We start from the raw sequence: 23,159 nt of genomic DNA on the forward strand, positions 1-23,159 counted from the left end.
CCAGGGTTGTTCCTCATTTACCTTTGGCTCAAACATCAGGCAGATTCTTCCCCCCAGCACTCTTGTATATGTCTTACCTTGAAGGATGAGGAATGTGTTCTCTCTGTAGTTGGAACACACCCTCTGGTCCCCATTCTTAAATATAGGGACCACCACACCACTCTGCCACTCCAAGGGGGCTTTACCCATCTGCCATGTGATATTAAAAATAGACACGTCAACCAAACTATCCCAACAATGTCCAGTGCTTTCAACATCTCAGGTTGGATTTCATCCACGGCAGCTACCTTACTACTATGGAGTCTTGGACCACAATAGTGATCAGACCCCACTCCCCACCAGACATGCCCAACACTGCCTCCTGGAAGATGGACATGTCCATCAGGTTAAGGAGTTCCTCAAAGTATTACTTCCTGAAGAGGTGAGCACTCACCAATCCCTGCTTAACAGATTCTAGGCACGGTCACACCCTCCTCTCCTGAAGTGTTGAACAGTTTGCCAGAACAATCTGGAGGTCATCCCATAGTCTTTTTTGATGGCCTTTCTAAACTTCTCCCATGCTCAAGTTTTTGCTTCCACAACCACTTTTGCAGGAGTCCAGCTAGCCTGTCAACCGATTCAGGAGATCCTACAAAGAACATTTCCCTGAAGGCCACCTTCTTCAGTCTGACAGATTCCCTCACCGCTGGTATCTGCCATCAGATTCCAGGGTCACCACCATGAGATACCCCGACTGCTTTAAGACCACATCTTTCAGCAGCTGCTTTCATAACTGATGTCATGAATAGGGTCCATTTGGACTCATTGTTCCCAGCCTCATTCTGCACATTGAAGAAGATCTTTCAGAGGCAGGAATTTAACTCATTATGAATGGAAGTCAAAGCCAGATATTCCTAGGAAACTCTAACTGCTCTTCTAGGCTTCCAAGATCTATCCTGCCTATGTTCACTTCAAATCCAACTCAATAACAAGTGGTGATCAGATGATGTGGAAGCAAAACTGGAGTACAAAAACTTGTAATATGTATTCTATGTTAACATACACAACTGTAGTTAATATTGATAAGCAGAAGACCAATAAAATATAATAAATATAACATTGATGTACATTCTAGTATTTATTTAACATTACAGAATTCTTAAAAATCATTATGGTGCTGCTGACATGTCAAATCACTCAGTAGGCACCTACTGTCACATTCACATGACATTGATAAGAAATGATAATGCATATTCATGACATTGCTTTATGACTAATGAACTACTGCATCTGGAGCTCTTTAAAGAAAGTTACAGTAACTTTGTATTAATTCACAACGCATTACATCTGTTTTGGGCTAGCATTAAAAAAGAATATTCTGTAATTTGCAGCTTCTGCTTTGCAGCCATATAGACTGTACTTTAGTCTCATTAAAATTTTGTTGTATCACAAATACCTTAATGAAAAACAGAAAGAAAAGTAAAGCTACTAGTACTACTGAACAAGAAGGCATGCCTTCTTGTATACCCATACCTCATATCCTTGAGGTCTGCCCGGACCTGGACTTGGTGCTTTCCACTGCAACAAGATTTCAGAGGCCGAAATGCTAACTGCTTTTGCTTCAGAGGGTGCTTCCCGAGGTTCTGTATAAGTGAAAATGATAGTAAAGCATTAGATATTGTTTTAATTTTTTGAGGATAATTAACTAGTGTATAAACATTCTAAATATATTAACAACTTTGGAAAACACATATTTATAAAATCTTCTTTTAAGCTCATGACATCTGATTATTTTCTGACACCCAGTGTTAATAAATCTCATAGCAACTAATTTTAAAGAATGTTACAACCCTATGGAATACCTTTTGTGCCAAAATTAAATAAATAAAAATGCAATTATGAAATAATCGCATGCAAAAGGTTTAATATAAATAAATGAACAACTAAACAGTGAAAAAAATGTATAATTAAATAACTGTCATTTATTATGAAAAGTCATCTGAAATTGTTTTGAAATACAATGTCATCATTTTATTATTATTACAAATTTTATTTCACACTGGCCTTATTTTTAAGACCTTTTTTATTTTTACAATGTGACTTTTCTGAACAGCACCTTTCCAAATGGCTTTTTCAAAGCCAGCGTTATTTATTTCCCAAAGTTTCTTTTCATGATGGTTTCATCACTTGTCAATCAAGACCAATGGGCTGAATCTTTTTCTTTTGGTTAATCCTTTCTTGTCGAAAAGTTTTGTCCAGTTCAGGCAATAGGCTACCAAATATATTTTAGCACTAACTATACTTTTCTCACATTCAAACTGGAAAAACACTGAGGCAAAGAGTTATGGTTAGTTTGGCAAACAAACCCTTCTACAAGTTGAGCTCTGTTCCCCCACCTTAATGTAATGCTGCCGGTGTAGCTGTGATTGCCCTTTCACTGTTGTTCTGTCTCTCCCACTCTTTCATTATCTTTGGTTCAGCAAGAACAACCAAACATCTACCTGAAAGTCTGTACCTATTGCAATAAATGTTCTTGATGCTTGTGGAATGCAGTGGCTCATTCTAACACATTATTGTCAGTCAAGCATTTAACCCCACTGCAGGCCACTGACAGTCTGAAGAGCAGTCTGTCTGTCACAATATAATGCCACTTTAAGACGAATTAATGATACTTTGGGAATGCTCAGACAGATAAATTATGTTCAAAATATTCATATTGATGAAGAAATATTGAGTAGTTTAAGATAGACTGAGTGCCGTGTTTGCACAGAAGGTAATCCGGAAGTATGTCATGTGGAACTTCCAGCCTCAGATGTTTAGGGTTAATGTGTGCCTATTTGATTTCTTCATGGGTATTTTTTTTTTTTGGCAGACATGGCGCTCAGTGAGTCTTAAACTACTAACAACTTCTTCATCAGTGTCAATATTTTGAAGCGCCCTTCTATGTCTCAGCATATCCAACATGTCGTCGATTTCTCTCAAATAGTAGTGACAGCTCTAAAAGACCTTTGGTAGCCTACTGTCTAAAATCCGGAAAAAGTAATTGACAGCAAAGCATTAACCAATATGAACAGGTTAAGCCTGGTGGTCTTTGTCTTGATTGACAAGTAAGGAAATTATCATGAAAAGAGGCATTGGGGAACAAATATAAGATTCGGAAATGTGGCATTCGGAAAACTTGCACTGTGTAATAAAAAGTCTTTAAATATAAGGCCATTGTCAAAAAAAAAGTAATAATAATAATGATACTAATGATTTTGTATTTATAACAGATTTTCCACAGTTTATTGACTCATTTATGTATATCACTGTACTTTTGCATGCAATTGTTTATTTGATAATTGACATTTTATTTATTTCACTTTGGCACAAATCCTTATCCATATCAACCCATATGGAAAAAAGAAAGAAAGGAAATGCTAAGTGCTTGTACTTTCCCCAGACAGGATCTGGCCTTATTTGCCATCCATATCCTGCAAGCTATAACCTAGGAGCCTGTTTCATCTGATAGCTCCTGTGATGTTGCAGAATCTAAGATACAAGGGTACAGGTCTTTAGGATCTGATTTACTTTTCGTATACGTGATTATGCAACTTGAACATATTCCTCAATGAGCAAAGTAATTTGAGGATAATGCAAGCTTTTGTGATATGCTGTATGTGATTTTTCTATTCCTAGGCAAAACAGCAGCAAAAACATTTATTTCTCCAGGACATTTTCATACATCGAATGTAGACCAAAGTGCTTTAAAAGATGTTAAATAAATAACCTACAAGAAAAGAGAAAACAAATTAAAATTTGATATAACTAATAATGAATATATAACAAAAAATAAATCAATACACAGAGTTCTTATATATAATATTGTTTCTTTAAGTGATTAAAGATGAGTCTAATCATAAGACCTCTTTTAATGAAAACTGAAGAAAGTTGTCTGATAAGACAGCATTTGGTTTTCTGTGTATGGTGGTGGCTGCTTGCAATTAGCGAATCACAGCTGTAAATGAGCTGCACAACATCCTGGCATGTTCAAAATGCTGCTGTATCAGCAGGAATGCTGATTTAATTAAAATTAGTCCAAGTAAAGAAATCTGCTCCTAAGGAGGAAATTTCTTTTTTTCCACATTAAATGATGATACCGTTCATTTATGGAAAATAATCACTTTGATTATTCTTTTATTTTGAGGACTCTTTCTTCTCTCCTCAGGCCAGTCATTTGTGGATTTCTTGCAGGTTAATGTCAAGATATGCTGCTGTAGACAGTACATACCTATATGTTTATGTTTCTCTAGAAACAACCATTTGGATTTTATAAGAGTGTTTCTGCAACAGAAAATAACTTGAGGGTTATCATGGGATCATACTTCTGGAGATGAAAGATCATTCTCCATAGTCTTTTTCCCATGATAGAATCTCTTTACTAAAACATGACATACATGGACAAAATGGTGAGAATGCTTCCAAACAAGATAGTATATAGCAGTTTCTGTACCTAAGCAAAGGTGATTTCTTGGTCTTCAAAGAATATGGATAACTGATGTTTAACTACACCTCACAGTCTGCAGTCTGTACAATGCTAGGGAGCCAGGTTGAACTTATGAATTCATATTAGCCTCATAATAGCTGTCATTGGTAAACATTGATTTTAAATCTGGACATAAACATTTCAAACATTTTGTTTTTGGGTGACTTTGTGCTTTGAACACCATAATCTTGGATGGATCTGGATTGTCTCATCAAGAAATGACCCAGGCCATTGAACTGTGTGTGTAGATGGTCCATTATTTCAGTTTGACCTGGAATTCTTGCTTAAGTGATTACTGTAAAATAGGCTTTTATCACATTCTAATTCCACATGACAAAATCGCGATTATGAACATTGAATCTCCTTTAAGGTTCTTCATAAATCTCACTGAAATTCATCTTGCTTTGTTTATAAAAGGTAGGTTATGAGAATTCAACAGCATTTACACACTACTGAGTTATGTTTATCTTGACTGACTTTTCTGCCATAATCAAAACTGGGGTTTAATGTTATTATGCCTTATTAAGAGTAACTACAGTACTGGCATGAAATGGCTTTGTTCTGTTAGTCTTGGCAACAGCAGATCCAGCTTGGCGCCAGTCGCACAAGGAGTTCCTCAGGGCTCTGTCCTTGGCCCTCTTCTCTTCTGTATTTATATGCTTCCCCTTGGCCATATTATTCATAGCTATGGACTGGGCTATCATTTTTATGCAGATGATACTCAACTCTACTTCAATGTTAAAAGTGGAACTTCATCAGAGCTTTCTCAGCTCACAACCTGCCTTAGTGAAATTAAAACCTGGATGGAGCAAAACTCTTTAAAATTAAATTGCAACAAAACTGAACTCCTGCAAATTGGGACTAAAATGCAACTTAATAAAATGAGCTCATTCCCAGTGAACCTTGGCAGTGATCTCATCAGACCTGCCTCTACTGCAAAGAATCTTGGTGTCATTTTTGATTCCTCCCTCTCTTATTCTGCCCACATAAATCACATTAAGAAACTTTCTTACTTTCACCTCTGTAACATATCCCGTGTTCGCTCCTTCCTCTCCTTTTCTAATGCTGAGAAACTTGTCCATGCTTTTATTACATTCCGCATTGATTATTGTAACTCGCTGCTGGCAGGTGCCCCTTCTAATCTTATATCACAGCTCCAGCTTATTCAAAACTCAGCTGCAAGAGTCCTTACTCGAACCAGCAGCAGCGAACACATCACACCCATCCTGCTCCGTCTTCACTGGCTCCCTGTGTCTTACAGAATCGAATATAAAATCCTACTAATAACCTACAAAGCCTTAAATAACCTTGTGCCAAACTACATCAGTGACATTCTCCATCACTATGTGCCTGCCCACTCACTAAGGTCCTCTGATTCTGGCAATCTTGTTGTACCCCACACTAATCTACACTTCATGGGTGACAGGGGCTTCAGCTGTATAGCGCCCAGACTCTGGAATGACCTACTGAAATTAATCAGGTCAGCTGACTCCATGAATTCTTTTAAAAAACAACTAAAAACTCATCTGTTCAGGAAGGCTTTTAGCTCTTCTTGACTTTATTACGCTTCTCTCAGTTTACCTCTCTGTCAAGATGCTCATGTAACCTGTATGTGTGTGATAGACCATCAATTATGTTGTCTGTTAGGCTTTTTCTGAATTTACTGTCTTAATCTTCTTTATTTATTTATTTGGTTTGAACAATGCTATATACCGTATACCCTGCCGTTCTTTCTTATATTCTGTAAGTGCCTTGAGCATGGGAAAGGCGCTATATAAATAAATGTATTATTATTATTTTATTATTAAATCTCTTAGGTTGTACATTTTTTCTCACCACAGCTAGAGTGTAAACCAAATCTGTTAACTCTGTAATCATAACAAATGATTATTCTGTGAATGTGATGTTTTTTTATGCTTATCTATCATAATTTAATCCATACAGAAGGGTGGTGTAATGTTATTATACCTTATTAAGAGTAAGTATTGGCATTGAAATCTCATTGGTTAAGTTTCTTAAATTGGACTTGTTTTCTCACCACAACTAGACTGTTAAGCAAATCTGTTAGCTCTGTACTCCTGGAAAATGATGTCTGACTCCTTTACAGGTTTCCTTCAAAATATAACATGTGGGTTATACATCTTGATGAACATACGCAAGTCTTCGTATTTAGTTCAAGTTGAATGGTGGAAATTGCCCAATTCTCATGAAAATGTCTTTCATAATTATTTGCTTTGCTTCAGTGATTGAAGAGGCCACACTAGTTTAATGAACTCCATGTTTAAACATGATTTCAAACCTAGGGCATCAGAATATTAAATATTAAAGTTTGTAAAATATTATTTGAGTTTTTGCTCTGATCTACTTGGAGTGACAATGCATTAGCTATATCCATCATATCTTGTGAAGCTTGCTTGCACTCAGGTTGTGTCTTTTCCTTTTGATTTTTTCTTTTTTTTTATCTGCCTATATCATTGCTTACAATGTTTCGTTTTACAGCAAAAATGACTTTAAGGTCATGTAAGAGTTACAGATAGCAAGGATACTGTACTACTGATTTGTCAAAAAAATGGTTTCTTTTCCTTATTTCCACAAACTGTGGCAGTTATGTTTTGCTCAGTTCTAAACAAATAGTTCTGTATATAAGCAGAAATGCTACTCAAAGAAACAAAACTTCACAATCTCAATTGATATTATCTTACTCCCACATTTTGTCTCCTACAGATTTTCATTAAAATATGAAACAATTTAGCATGAATTCTATAATGAATATAATGGTGACCAGTTTGCTAACATACCTCCTTCAGCAGAGTAGACAGTGACAATGTTACTGAAAGGCCCATCGCCTTTGTTGTTGTAAACACCCACTTTAACTTCAAATGGTGTAAGTGGAGGTACAGTCTCATCTCGGTAAATAAACTTTGAAGCATCAGCAGATGTGACCATTTTTTCTTTCCAACCTCGTGTTCCATTGGCTCTGAAGGCCACGATGTAGCCAAACCCTTCTCCATTTTGAAATTCTTCTGAAACAGGCTGTGGGGTGGACGGTTGTCAAAGATGTAAATTATGTTCCATGTTAAATAAAAACAAACTTCAATGCAGACATGTACATGTACATGCAATGTTAGACTTTTTTGGGTTCAGTGTAAAGTATTAGTAAATTATTTAAAAAGACTTTTGAACATGTATAAAAAAGCTACCTGTCTTTATGCTAACCAATATACCAGTAGATGGTGCTTGGAGGACAATGATACACACTGAACTTAATGAAAAATGAACTTATAAAGATTCCATATAATTTAACAAGTTACATATGTTATGGATGTAAAGGTAAACTTGAGCACCTATAATTGCTGTAAAGATTACACTGAACCACAGTTACACTCTCACCTTGAATGTAAATATCTACAGATTTATGAGCTGTATACAGGACAGGCAATTCCAAATCATGTATTATTTATAACCGACAGACTCTGAGGAGAGCTAAAATGTCCTTGTTTTGAAGAGGAATATACAGACGTATGAGCATTCTCAAAAGTGGCCAGTAATGTTGCATCACAAACCTAACATCCTGGGTTAAAACTCATGGACAATTTCTGCCTGTGTGAAATTTGCATGTTCTCACAGTGTGCTTGTGCCATATTCTCTGAGCACTCTAGTCTTCCTCCTGGATCTCAAAGTTATGTGTTAGGTTGATTAAAATCCTAAATTGGCTCCACGTGGGTATGCACATGTGTACGTGAGTGAGTGACCTCTAAAAATAATTGCTATATTACCCACGGTCTATTGATACTTTGCATACAAAGGTGCTAGTGCCCACCCCTCCAATTGTGACCCTGAATTGAATTAAGCAAGTTTAAGAATGTTATGTTAAGAATTTGTGATGACGGTTACAACTAAAAATGTGTCTAATGTGTATGTAGTTACAAAAAACATTTCTTCTAATTTTACCCATCTATTAAAGAAAACTCTTTCAAATGTGTTTCATTCTTTTTCAATATGTTGAATAAAATTATGTGCACAAAGTGTTTTGAAAGTCTTCTCAGACTGTCTTTTTCAAATATTCTTAAAGCAGTCCTTTCACTTTACTATATTAAATTATGATTGTGGAATAAAAAACACGGTTATGGCCTTAATTTTCATTTAACTGCTTAGTCCTATTGTAAAAGCAAGAGAATAAATAAGTAGGACCTTTACTGAAAATATTTTGACACAGCTATCCTAAATATTAAATAAAGGTCTCCGTGATTTACCAAGGCTTATGTTTGCTTCAGTGCTGCCATAGCTGAATACATTATTGTTCCAAGATATGTGCCCCTTATATTGGAAATTCACGGTAGCAATGCTCATTTTGCTCTTTTACTTATAGGTTCTCAAGGGAAATACTGATGCAGTATAAATACTCCTTACTTCATTGGAATAAAATTAATTCAAAGTTTAACACTATTCATAAGTGAAAATGAGACTTTAATTAACATTAAGAGAATGTATATCAAAGGAAAAGTATAATCTATTATAAATTCTAAACAGTTTACTAATTAATATTCTGTTTTTCTAGACATTCAAAAACCTATTTAATATAATTTAGTGTCCATGGGGACAAAAGCCTATCCCAGCAGCACTGGAGACAAGGCAGGCAACAGCCTGGACCAAGTGGTAGTCTATTACTGGTCAACTCTAATTAATAAGAGCTAATATGGAATCTCCACTCAGGTAAAGCAGCACATCTTTGGGGATGTGGGAGAAAGATACATACTAACACAAGAAGAAAGTGTAAACTCCTCATAGAGAAGAACTAGGCATGGGAGTGCAGCTCAACATATTCATAACCAAAAAAAAAAAAGAAAGAAAACTGGTAGTTGCAGATTGTTTCCACGTAAATGTGTGTGCATGTGTGAGTGTATCCTGTTCAGAGCCCCTTTCTGCTTTGTGCCCTAGTGTTGCTAGAACAGGTTCCAGTGTCCATGGTGCTAATCTAGATTAAGAGGTGTTAAAAATGTTATTCAATACGCCACGTTATCTTTGATCACGAGGTGTCAAGTGTATATTTATAAAATGACAAAACAAAATGAATGTAACATTATATATAAAGCTGAAAACCGCCAGTGTACTCAATACTGATACAATTTGTGCAAATTAGTAAAGAAAAATCTATATAAAAATAATCCTAAGTAATACTATTTATTATGTTGGCAGTGATTTAAAAACAAATTCAAAATTGACTATTAATTTTTCCTTATGCTGTACTACCAATAGCCTGTCCATCCAAACACCAGCAACAGTAGGATTAGACACATTAACTTAAGCAGCAACATTTGGGAAATTCAGAACAAGTTGTACAGGTGCAGAAAAAGCAGAATCATTTATGTCAAGGTAGGCCAGTAAATAAATAAGTCAAATAAGGATGAGCTGAGAAAGAGATAAGACTAGAGCAAAATAAGGTTGCAAAAAAAAGTCCAAACTGAGGGATTATTCTCTGCTGACAATTTCATTTTATACTGAATATTGCATGTTATATGACAAAGGCTTAGTACTTAGCAGAAATGACATAATCACACATAAACACAAAGTGTGATTAAGTATTTTTTATATAATAAATATAGTAGTCAGCTTAAAATTTTTCAGTTATCTCACACCATTTCAACAGAAGGGATGCACTTAGGTTATGAACATTAGAAAATATTTGAAGAGCACAGGCCATTCATCCCACCAAAGCTCGCCAGTCCTAACCACTTAATTTGAAGTTGAATTTTGAAGGTCCCTAAATTTCTAGTGCCTACCATACTAGTTGGAAACTTTTTCTATTTGTGAAGAAAACCTTCTCAATATTTGTGTGAAATTTACTCTTAAACACTTAAACACACGTCTCCTCTTAATCTTCTTTTGCTTACATGGAAAAGGCTTTTATTGCTTTCTCATTAAATTTTAGCATGTTAGTAAACATCCATGCTGACTGTTCAGTAAAACTCCTGTTCTTGTCAAGTACTGCTCAATTTTTTCCTTAATAATTCTTTTCATTAATTTACCTGCACATTAAGCTTATAGGCCTATAGCTGCTTGGATCTGTCTGATCACCCTTTTCATACAATTGGATTATGTTGGCCATTTTGCTGTCCTTTGGAATTTCTCTAGTGTGCAGTGACTTCCTAAAATAAGCATCAAGAATTTACATATGTACTCAGTAACCTCCTTACAAACATGAGGATAAATATTATCTTGTCCTAATGATTTGTTTGATTGCGACCTATTTAACCTGAGCAGTAAATCTCGTATGCCCTAGAAAGACTATACTATGGAAAGGGATGCTCCTTAGTTTAGCCAAGGCTTAGGTCTAGGAACACTGCAGACATCCTTCATAAGCTTTAGTATTGTTCAATTCAGGAATAAAGCTGTAAACTGCAAAATGCACAAAATATGTCACATTTTGATACACACAAAATCTGTGTCTACAATAATTGTTATTATTTGAGCTCCTAGTTTACTTTTTAAGGCAATCACATCATGCAGGTATCATCTGAAAGCTGCAACTAGACAAAGCTAAGCTTTTCACAAAAACAAAATTAAAATATTAGTGAAACTTTACCTGGCTAGCTAGTTGCTTGCTTTTCACAATTAAGGTAAATAAATATTGCTATCTTCTGTTGAATTACTTAGAACCAATTGTAGTTGATTCACTTGCACACAGTATCCAACTGCATGAAAACGCAAGGACATTCTTGCATAAATCTTGCTTTCTTAATTGATAGGGACGATATGAGTGTATACTTATAAATAATAACATCTGTTATGTACACATTTTTCTAATTTGAGGACTTGATTAGAATTGTGTAAACAACTGTCATTCCTGTCCTTGTATGTAAAACTGAACTTTGAAAGATGGTGAATGTGCTTTTTTTCACATGACTAGACATAATGGACCAGCTATGTTATATGGGTTAGAGACGGTGGCACTGACCAGAAAGCAGGAGACAGAGCTGGAGGTAGCAGAGTTAAAGATGCTAAGATTTGCATTGGGCGTGATAAGGATGAACAGGATTAGAAATGAGTACATTAGAGGGTCAACTCAAGTTGGATGGTTGGGAGACAAAGTCAGAGAGGCAAGATTGCGTTGGTTTAGACATATGCAGAGGAGAAATGTTGGGTATATTGGGAGAAGGTTGCTAAGGATAGAGCTGCCAGGGAAGAGGAAAATAGGAAGGCCTAAGAGAAGGTTTATGGATGTGGTGAGAGAGGACATGCAGGTGATGGGTGTAACAGAACAAAATGACAGAAATATATGGAAGAATATGATCCGCTGTGGCAACCCCTAATGGGAGCAGCCGAAAGAAGGAGAAGAAGAAGATACATAATGGGCATTCGTTTTTGTATTGTTTATTTTTTCTAATTAATTGAATTTTAATTTAAAATGAATACCTATTTTCTGTACATAGTATTTTATTTTTTTTTTTTTTGCATTTGCTTTATCAGTGTTTTTCAACCAGTGTGCAGTAGCACAGTGATGTGCCGTAGAAATAATAGCGTAGATCACCTGGGTCTGAACCTGAGAGGATCAAGCTCTGCAGGTGGTCAAGACCTGTCTGAGGAGAATAGCACTACCTGGAGAACCTGCTATAAAATCTATTCTGTGATTACTATGTTGTAGACACAGCACTTCGAGCACTTTGGACATGTCTGGCTGATATAGTCCATCTGCCTGGTTGTGTGGTTGCCAGCGAGCCACACAGGGCTGGTAGATAATGGGTATATGAGTTGCTTCTGAGGCAGAGATGGACGGGCAAAAGGATGAAGCAGCTGCAAGATGCCACCAAAGTTATCCTCCCCTTCATACGGTTGAGCATGTGTATAATGTTTTTGATTACAAAAAGTGTGCCACCGCAGAAAAAAGGCTAGGAAACACTGTTTTAGATAGATAGATAGTAAGCTGGTCTCTGTTACAAAATATTTACAGTAATAACTGAAGTAAGCAATTTAGATCTAAGAATTATACATAAATAAAACATATATAGTTATGCTAGGTTTTACATCATATTGTATATATTCTATATACTAAAACTAAAGACTTAAATATAAGGTGTATGAAACTGTAAAACACTTAAAATGTTAAAATGGTCAATTGGCCTACAATAGCACAACTGTGACTGGTATTTGTTTCAGAGGCCTATACATCCCTTACAGGTTTATTTTCTTCAGAAATTTCATAAAATTGTTTTTTTTTTCCTTCTCTCTCTTCTGCTGTCTACTGACCTTATCTTTCAGCAGCTGGAACATTTTGCTAGCAAAATGTTTTAAAACTTTACTATACTACAACAACAACAACAACATTTATTTATGTAGCACATTTTTATACAAACAGTAGCTCAAAGTGCAATACTGTACTATTGACTTATTGTTTTTTGTTTATTTATGTAAATTTTATATGCCTACCTACTTTACTATGCAGTAACATACATAACATGCAGGAAGTATCAACTCTCAAGGTGCTTTGACATATTGCCAGTTTTCTGAAGATTCCTCGCAATTTTTAGCCCTTGTCCTCAGGATTTTTCTAATCTTTCTAATCTGGCTCTTATGACCTGGCTTGGGGATGGAACTCCAACTGATAGGGTGCTGGGGGTGAACATGTTTAAAAGAAGTTATAATTGAAAAGAGAGAGAGAGAAGTACAGTCTGCATTCCAGTATCATATTTCACTGTGGAGTATATTATTTGAAATGTCATTGTTTTAAAGTTTATTATTTGCACCCAGAATTATTACATACTTGTTCATAAGAAAGCTTGATTAATCATTGGGGCTGTGAAAAACAATGTGAAGCGGATGGACTTCAGTCTGGGATGGTTCACCCCATCTTAAACACTGACACCCAGAAAATATCTATGGTTTGGCAAATCTGGTCTTATTATCTAGGGGAACATGCTTGCATTGTTATATGTAATTTTACCCTTGCTGTGACTGTATTCATTGCTTTTTAATTTTGTTTTATATAGTGTATATATTTTTTCATTTAATATTCATTTGAATACTGGTCTGTCTTGATGTTTTTATGGGGCGTTTCCAAAAGCCAAACCTTGGCTAGATATTAACGTGGTCAACTCCATAAAATAACTGCATAAATATATTAGCGACCATCTCAATTCCAAAATTGGACGACTGCAGTATTGTGATATATATGGTAATGAAGCATGTCACTTTGGGGCCCCTGTGTTGGCCAATAATGCCCCAATCTTCTTTCCTTCTTTACACTTGTATAAAAATGTATAAAACAATGTTCATCATATTAGTTAAGTGACATATACAAATCTTATTTTTAGTTAAGATTACCAAAGTAAAAGTTACTATGGAATGTTGCATAACTAAACTAGCTAAGAAAAAACATTAGTTAGTGGTAAAATGGCAAGCACGAATAGAGATAGGAATAAATGTCTATAGTGGGTACAATAAAGAAAAAGGTAGCTGAAAGAGGGAAGATGCAAACTGGGTACTTAAATGATCTTTTGAAATGCTTGTGAAGAAATGGGAGTGAAGAAGAAGAAATGAACAGGGGCAGGGATCTCAATGACAGGGATATTAGTGGGAAACCTGAAGACACTGACAGCATCAGAAACACTCTGTTTTCCCATCACTTCACACAAGAATCATGCAACACCTATCCTGCGATTCATCCCTCAAACCTCCCAATTCTGTCTTTGGCCATGCTGTTGTTTAAAGCCTCTTTTGAGAATTGCATTGTTTCTTAAAATCATCTGAATTGTGCTTATTTCCACTTGTTATTATAACTTTAATTCATCTCTGTATCTGATATTAATTTAAGAAAGCTGGCTCTTTGGGTTATAGTAGTAAAAATATATGAGTGTTGTGACAGATGTTCCATCTTATGAAGATTCTGAAACAGAAAACCAAGTATAACTGAAAGGTTGAGCTCTTTCAAGTGAGACAACACTGGAATGTTTGCTTAATAAACCACTTGCCAAAGTGAGATTTGTGCAGAAAGTATGGATCTTGTCAATGCTGAATGAACAGATTGTTAACATGTAGACACTGAGTCAACAAAGCTTTATGAGGCAAACTCAGAGGTTATGTTAGATACATATGTTCCATGATGCTTAGCAAAAATGTAAGGCTTTGCAACTCCAATTGAGATATTTGGTTTCAGGGAAAAATAAACACACACACACTGAGGATACTATGCTAAATGTTGCACAGGTCAAACATTATCAGCATGTGTTACTGACAATGTGTCTTGATAATACTGCAAGAAATTAGAAAATATTGTGTATTGTGCATTTATTCATACAAAAAAGGAAATATTAATGAGAAGAAGATACAAAGCACAATTTTAAGCAATCAAAGAATTATTTACCTTTACTGGGACTTCCTGGACAAGGTTTCTTCCATCTCATCAAAGTATGAACACTGCCAACTCTTCTCCATCTCTCTCTCTTTCTGTGTCTGTTTTCAATATGTACTGCATATAACACTATAGCCTATGTGTCTTTGCTTCAAATTAAAAATGGAATCTACATTCACAAAACTGCTTTTGTTTCCCTTTAATGAATTGAGAGGCAGTAATTTGAAGACTGCTACACAGTGCTGCATTCTGTTAGCTATGGCTGACACTTCATCGATTACTAGAAAAACATTTTAAACGAAACTTTAAACACAAATCTGTCAGGACAGTAACTACGTTTTCCTTGATATAAGTATAAAGAAGAAATGATGGAAAATAGTACAATGCAGGACTAGTTTTGCTCTAGCCTCCCTATCTCTGTTGTAGTAAAGTGTTTGCTAATTCTTGGCTGTGTATGTGAAAAGATTATGTGTATGTTGAGACAGCACTGGCAAAAAATAATAAGTTATAATTAAATCTTAAAATGTTAACTAACTGTTCTGTTGTTGTTTTTGTTAATAGTGTTAATAAGCCCTTAAATAAAGCATAACCGACACTTGCTTTGGGACTGGAAAGCAATCAGCTCATGCAGAGTCTCATCTGGTTCCATTAACACATTTCCCATCTGGCAGTGGATAATTGTTTCATAAGATACATGTGTATTTTTAACTGCAGAATTGGCTTTGCATGCATGGCCACATCTCTCCAGACACAAATGAGACCCTCTTTTAACCGTGCACATGTCTTTTTGTTTGGTCCACTGATTGGATAAATTAATCCATGACTTACTTCCCATGTTATTACTAATTCATGGCGTCGTCCACTTCCTCCACTCACATTAGCAGGTGCTACTGATGGAACTGAAAATAATAAAAACAGAAAATATATAAAAAATTCAGTAATAAATGTAATAATCTACATTGATTCTTTTTGATAGCCTTAAATCTGATAGACAGTTGAGCAAATACACTAACTGAAATACACAAACAGCCTACAAACCCACAGCTACCTCAAGTGACATGTATCTGCCACTATTCATGGTCAAAATTAGCATATTTCTGATGGGACTGAATGTCCACAAAGTTGCAGGTCCAGATGACATCCTCAACTGTGTACTCAAGAGTGTGAGCTGATCTACTAATCTGTGACGTGATAAAAATATTACTTACTGAGACCATAGTACTTACTGGTTTTAAGACAACCATCATCACTCCTGTAAGAGTATAGTCCTATGACACTCAATCCAATTGTAAAATACTTTGACCATCCAGAATACTAGGCACATAAGGAACTGCAGCAACTCACTTTCACAAATGATCATTTGTGTAGAAATGTTGCTTACTGATTCTGAACTGGCTTTTAACACCATTGCCCACCCGAAGCTACTACAGCCATGAGTTCCTGCCTGGTAGACATTAGGTTCTCGGGCTAAGGAAGTTATCATCTAATTGTTTCTAAACACTTGAGCAAACCAGGGTTGTGTGCTTAGCCCATTGCAACTTACATGTCGATCAGCATAGTGTTTGCAGTGGAAACACTGCTAGTGGGTCTGACTACCAACAACATTGTGTCAGTGATGATGGAGGAAATTAAACTCCTTACTAAATTAAAATATGTTCCTTAGCCAAACAATGTAGCTGGTTATTGACACCCAGAGACTTAAGAGTTATTCATGCTCACTGTTGATATTAATGGTGCTACTGGGTAAAGAATTTTTGACTTTAGGTTCATAGAGGTCAAAATCACTGAGCATCACCTATCTTGTGAAAATGGTTTAATAGTGCCTTTAGTTTTGAGGAATCTGGGATTGATCAATCACTTTTCCAGTATCTTTAGTTTAATAACTTTTTATAAAGTTTTGAAGATGGTGACTATTAGTGTCACAGTGTGGTATGAGAAGTTTAAAGTGGCAGACCAAAACACCATTAATAAGTGGGCTTACTGGCTCACCTAATCATAAGTAAAGCTAAAATTTCCAATACGATTTTCTAAACGTAAGTACTCTCTGTCTTCTTGAACTTACACAGGGCCTTCACTGGAGAATATGGTGGGCATGTCAACTTTTCTAACCTATGCAGTAAATAAAGGGAATTGTTATGAAACAGAAGGGAAATGGTTGCGTAGTTTTCCTTGTCACCTTTTCTGCTTAACGACGACAAAAGCCAAAGGAAATCAGCATAATAGTGACTGACTTTTATGGGCTTTTTGAAGCATTAGTAATGATTATGGGCTACAAACGAAAATGCACATTGATCTTGTGAGCAGTAGCTTACATCTTGAAAATCTTTGGTACTGGAAAAACACCAAGTTTTCATGGATTTAACTGACCAATGCCCAATTCCTATAGTGTCTTCTATTTCATGTATCATTACTCTTTGACTCTCTATAATGATTTGGAAATAATTTCTTCAGTTGTTGACATCAAAGGCAGACAAGAAATGGATCAACTTCAAGAGATGTCTTGCCACTACAGTATTTCATTGCTGGTTTCTTCGCGGTAGCATAGGATAGGGACAGGTCCTGGTAGTTATTGACTACTTATGAATGAGTCTCCAATGGTGCATTATTCTTTAGCAATGGAAATGCATTGATAGCATGTGTCACACACGTGCGCATGGGAACCAGCTGAAGGGCCTAAATACTAGTAATTCTACGCCAGGCCAGGGGGTGGCGGAGTGTACTGACTATCTCTCTCAGTCCCTTGCAGACCTTTTCCGGGAAATCCCGCCTGTTGCCGGCCCCAAGGATGACGTCACTTCCGGGAACAAGGACACCACTCCCAGTTCCGGCATAGATGACGTCACTTCCCTTCCAGCCCTTTAAAACTGCCATCTTGCCTCAGTACAGGCAGTTCTGTTCTGGACTCCGAACTAAGCACATCGTACTATTTAAAACTACTTTTTGCAATTCTACGGGTGGCTGCCCCAAATCTTTATGATGTCTCCCACTCATTCTTATCACACATGATTCTTGATTTTGTGAGTTTATTGCATTCATGTTAACTTATTTCTAAAGAAAAAAATAAGCAGTTTAAATTACAAATGCTAGAAACTTGTAATTTATATTTTAGTAAACTTAGTAAACTTTTTGATGGCCACTTAAAAAATATATGGTATAAACATACAAAAATCTACTCTGTTACTAAAGAGCAGATTAATTTGCTTCAGTTTATTATGAGTATTTATTATTATGAAAATAGACAGTGCATGGAGGGGGGGTCAGCCAGTTTGCTTATGTCAGCATACCATTGGCTTTGCCTCTTGTAAACACCCATGAACCCCTACAGTTTTCTGTTGTCCAGGACTACTGTTAAGCAGAGTTTTTGAAAGCTGTATTTTGTCAGGAAAGGTGCAGTATGCTTATGGAAGTGAAATTGGCTTAAACACAGAAACCAATGAGCTATGGCATCAGTGCTAAAGGTAGTGTCCCTTCAGAATTTGACACTGAGACAGCCACTGATTTCAATTTCTAAACTTGATAATAATAATAAAAAAACAACTAAACTAAACCAGAAGAAAAGCAGAACTAACAAACTTTCTAAGCTGGAAGGTGATGCTAAAGTAGAAACAGCAAAATCATTTCAAATTGGTCAATGGCTCCTTCTGAAAAAACATTAAGAGTCATAGTGAATTCATCACTGTCCATATTTAGACTGCTTACAGACATGATATAACGCCCTGTGCTAAATATACTCAGCAAAAAAAGAAGCGTCCCTTTTTCAGGACTGTGTATTTCAACAATAATGTTTTAAAAATCCAAATAACTTTACAGATCTTCATTGTAAAGGGTTTAAACAATGTTTTCCATGCATGTTCAATTAACCATAATCAATTAATTAACATGCACCTGTGGAATGGTCGTTAAGACCTTAACAGCTTACAGAAAGTAGGCATTTAAGGTCACAGTTCTAAAAACGCAGGACACTAAAAAGACGTGTCTACCGACTGTGAAAAACACCCAAAGAAAGATGCCCAGGGTCCCTGCTCATCTGCGTGAACGTGCATTAGGCATGCTGCAGGGAAGCATGAGGACTGCTGATGTGGCTAGGGCAATAAATTGCCATGTCCTTACTGTGAGACGCCTAAGACAGCACTACAGGGAGACAGGAAGGACAGCTGATCATCCTCGCAGTGGAAGACCACGTGTAACAACACCTGCACAGGATAGGTACATCCGAATATCACACCTGCGTGACAGGTACAGGATGGCCACAACAACTGCCCGAGTCACACCAGGAACACACAATCCCTCCATCAGTGCTCAGACTGTCCGCAATAGGCTGAGAGAGGCTGGACTGAGGGCTTGTAGGCCTGTTGTAAGGCAGGTCCTTACCAGACATCACCAGCAACAACGCCGCCTATGGGCACAAACCCACCTTCACTGGACCAGACAGGAGTGGCAAAAAGTGCTCTACACTGATGAGTCACGGTTTTGTCTCACCAGGGGCGATGGACGGATTCGTGTTTATCGTCGAAGGAATGAGCGTTACACCGAGGCCTGTACCCTGGAGCAGGATCGATTTGGATTGATGGCTAGGGCCATTCCCCCCAGAAATGTCCAGAAACTTGCAGGTGCCTTGGTGGAAGAGTGGGGTAACATCTCACAGCAAGAACTGACAAATCTGGTCCAGTCCATGAGGAAGAGATGCACTGCAGTACTTCAAGCAGCTGGTGGCCACACCAAATACTGACTGGTACTTTTGATTTGGAGCCTCCCTTCATTCAGGGACACATTGTGAAACATTTTTAGTTTATGTCTTATGGTGTTGACTCTTTTAGTGTTCATACAAATATTTACACATTAAGTTTACTGAAAGTAAAAACAGTTGAAAGTCAGAGGACGTTTCTTTTTTTGCTGAGTATACAAGTTAAGGACAGTATTGTTAAACTTTAGGCTTTGTAGTTCATTGTCATTAAGTGATATAACTATGTAGATACATTCTGGTACATATTCAGTGAAGTGAGATATACTAAAATAGTATTGAATATTTATATTTTAATCACAGATTGTTGCACATTTATTTACTATATACTATTTATTTACTATACTACCCCATATTATTTACTAGCTGTGTTAAATTTCCTAAATGTTCGTATAAGGTGTATAAGACAAAGCATAAACATATGTTGCATGTACTGTCACGATCTGAGAATGAAAAAACTAGCAAAGTGAGTAAAGTGTCTTGACTGTTTATTAATACAACAGATAGCCTATTTATTTCAGTGCACAGTGTAAGCATTTCAGTACTTGGTGTTTGTACTGTGATGAATTAATTAAGTCACAAACAGCTTCTTGTAGAAAACAAATAATATTGTGAACTACATGTACAGTCAGTATAGGCACAAGCATTTTTGATACCCTAGATCAGACCTGGGCATTTTACGGCCCACGGGCCACATCCGGCCCACTGAGTACCTTTGACCGGCCCACATGAGTTCGTAATAAAAGTGTAGCAACATCTATTACTCTGTGATAAGTGCACGAAATACAGTTACACTGCTTTTATTTTAAAGGCCACTATTGTTTTTCTTAACTACCTGTGCGCTTATGCACTTCAGCGAATTTGTTGAACAGCTTCCGAGAAATTAGCTCTTAGCCCTTAAATATATCAGCTAACGTTAAAAAAAGAAAAATTGACGCAGAATGTAGAGTTTTTAACAAGGCATGGACTTCTAAATATTTATTTGCTGAAATCAAAGGTAAAGCTGTGTGCTTAGTGTGTGGAGAACATATAGCAGTGTTTAAGGAATACAATTTATATCGCCATTACGAGACTAAATGTGGAGAAAAATATAAGAATTTCAGTGATGCAGAGTGGGCACGAGCATCGGAAGATCTGCTAGCTAAACTGCAAAAGCAACAAGGATTTTTTACAAAGCTCCACTCATCCAGGGATGCAGCGGTCATGACCAGCTTTGTAATATCCCACAAGAGTGCAAGATACAGTAAGCCATTCTCTGATGGGGAGTTTATCAAAGACTGTTTGGTGGAGTCTTCAGCGCTAATATGCCCTGAGAAAAAAGTTGTGTTTGCAAATGTGTCTCTCTCGAGGTGCACCGTAACGAGGCAGGTTAAGAACATTGCGGGGAATTTGGAGCTTCAACTGCAAACGAAAACGGAAAATTTTGTCTTGTTTTCCTTGGCTCTGGATGAGAGCTGTGACGTCCGTGATACAGCCCAGTTACTTATCTTTGTACGTGGATTAACGAAAGACTTTGAGATGACGGAGGAGCTCGCAGCTATGCAGCCAATGAAAGGGACTACAACGGGGAGTGATTTGTTCACAGACGTAAATGCATCCATGGACACGCTGGGATTAAAATGGGACAAACTGGTAGGTGTTACAACCGACGGTTGTCCAAATCTGACGGGGAAAAATGTTGGACTTTTGAGGCGGATGCAAGATAAAGTGACTGAAATTAACCCAGAACAGAAATTGATATTTTTGCATTGTATCATTCTTCAGGAGGTGTTGTGCAAGTCAGTGCTAAAAATTAGCCATGTTGTTGATGTTGTAACTAAAATAGTTAATTTCATCAGGGCAAGAGCACTGAATCACGGACAGTTTGTTTCACTGTTAAGAGGAGCATGAAAGTGAACATAGTGACATAGGCTACCAGACAGCTGTGAGATGGCTCAGCCTTGGCAAGGTGCTTAAAAGAGTATTGGACCTGAGAGCAGAGATTCAGGAGTTTTGTGAAAAGAAAGATAAGGACATTCCAGAGCTCTCAGATACACACTGGATTGCAGATCTGGCCTTTGCTGTTGATGTGACTGCACTAATGAATGAACTAAATACCAAGCTGCAAGGCAAGGGCCTCTCTGCACATGAAATGTATAGCTTGGTGACAGCTTAAGAGAAAGTTGAACTTTCTTTCAAGTCAATTAGAGGGCAACATTCTCACTCACATGCCAACACTGAAAGTCACACTATCAGCTGATTACCTCCACAAGTATTCATCCATGTTAGGGGAACTGCATAGTGAGTTTTCAAGGAGATTTGAAGACTTCAAAACAGTTGAGAGTGAAATGCACATGATTTCTTCTCCCTTTACTTATAGTGTGGATAATGCACCCAGTGATGTCCTGCTTGAACTCATTGATCTGCAGTCTAATAATCTACTGGCCGAGCATTTTAAGTCAGTATCACTGGTAGAGTTTTATTCCTCTCTCAAAGAGGAAATCTTTCCACACTTGAGGAGACATGCTCAGAGGATGTTGGTTCTCTTTGGATCTACCTACATCTGTGAACAAACATTCTCAGGTATGAAGTTTAACAAATCCAGATATAGATCCTCCCTCAGCGATGATCACTTGTGTGCTGTCCTTCGCATATCCACCTCAGATATTCAACCTGACTTCAGTGCACTTGTTTAGATTAGATTAGATTAGATTAGATTCACTTTATTGTCATTACACATGTATGTTTAAGCCCAAAACAGGCTAGATTTCTCTGACTGAACACCAAAAGAACTGAGGCAAATTAATGTGATGTTGGTCTTTGAAAACTGGCTAATAAAGTTATGATGCTATTTTTTAAATGCTGCAAAAAATGCACATTTTCTAAATCGTTTTTATAAATGTTCCTTAAATAGTTCAATCATTTTGTGCTCCACACTTGTTTGATTGACTGTTTGACATGTTTGGTTTACTGTTAAGTTGATGCTACTATTTTACGTTAAGTTATGATGCTAGTTTTTTTTAAACATTGCAAAAGTTGAAATTTTCTAAACTGTTTTTGTGATTGTTCATTAAATAGAATTTTTTATATATATATATATATATATATATATATATATATATATATATATATAAAATTCTATCTTCTACATGTCCTCATTGTAATGTTTCATTTACTGTTTCTTATAATGTGATATCATATATATTGGAAAACAGTTAAGAATATTATACGTATTAAGTATATATTAGGTATATTATATATGTTCTGGCCCTCTAAAACCATTCCAATTTCTCATGTGGCCCCTTTGGAAAAATAATTGCCCACCCCTGCCCTAGATGAAGGTGTAAATATGACGCAAATCATCATGTAAATATCTCCACAAGTTTTGATGGCATGTTCCATGTATGCAAGATGAGAGGGGGATACACATGTGCAGTTAAGTGTATCGTAAATCAAACAGTCCCCTTTGGTGTTATGGTATACACTGTGTACAGTGTCCATCCCATCTCTTTTCTGAGCTGTACTAGTGACGTCGGTTGGGGTTTTTTCTTTTCTTTTTTCTATAATGTCACCAAATTACAATGAAATCA

At 36.6% G+C, this 23,159-nt stretch overlaps 1 protein-coding gene across 4 annotated transcripts in view; it reads right to left on the reverse strand.

The window, feature by feature from the left end:
- The window catches only part of cntn5 (contactin 5), a 1,359,131-nt gene that overhangs the window by 40,492 nt on the left and 1,295,480 nt on the right, over window positions 1-23,159 (reverse strand). For all 4 annotated transcript variants that reach the window (XM_039744349.1, XM_039744347.1, XM_039744348.1 and 1 more), the window contains exons 19-21: window positions 15,678-15,748; window positions 7,303-7,537; window positions 1,513-1,622 (exon numbers count right to left, since the gene is read on the reverse strand). In XM_039744349.1, the coding sequence (XP_039600283.1) occupies window positions 1,513-1,622; window positions 7,303-7,537; window positions 15,678-15,748 (416 nt within the window). The remainder of the gene's footprint in view (window positions 1-1,512; window positions 1,623-7,302; window positions 7,538-15,677; window positions 15,749-23,159) is intronic.

The sequence above is a fragment of the Polypterus senegalus genome, chromosome 2 (assembly GCF_016835505.1).
Source record: "Polypterus senegalus isolate Bchr_013 chromosome 2, ASM1683550v1, whole genome shotgun sequence".
NCBI lineage: Eukaryota > Metazoa > Chordata > Cladistia > Polypteriformes > Polypteridae > Polypterus > Polypterus senegalus.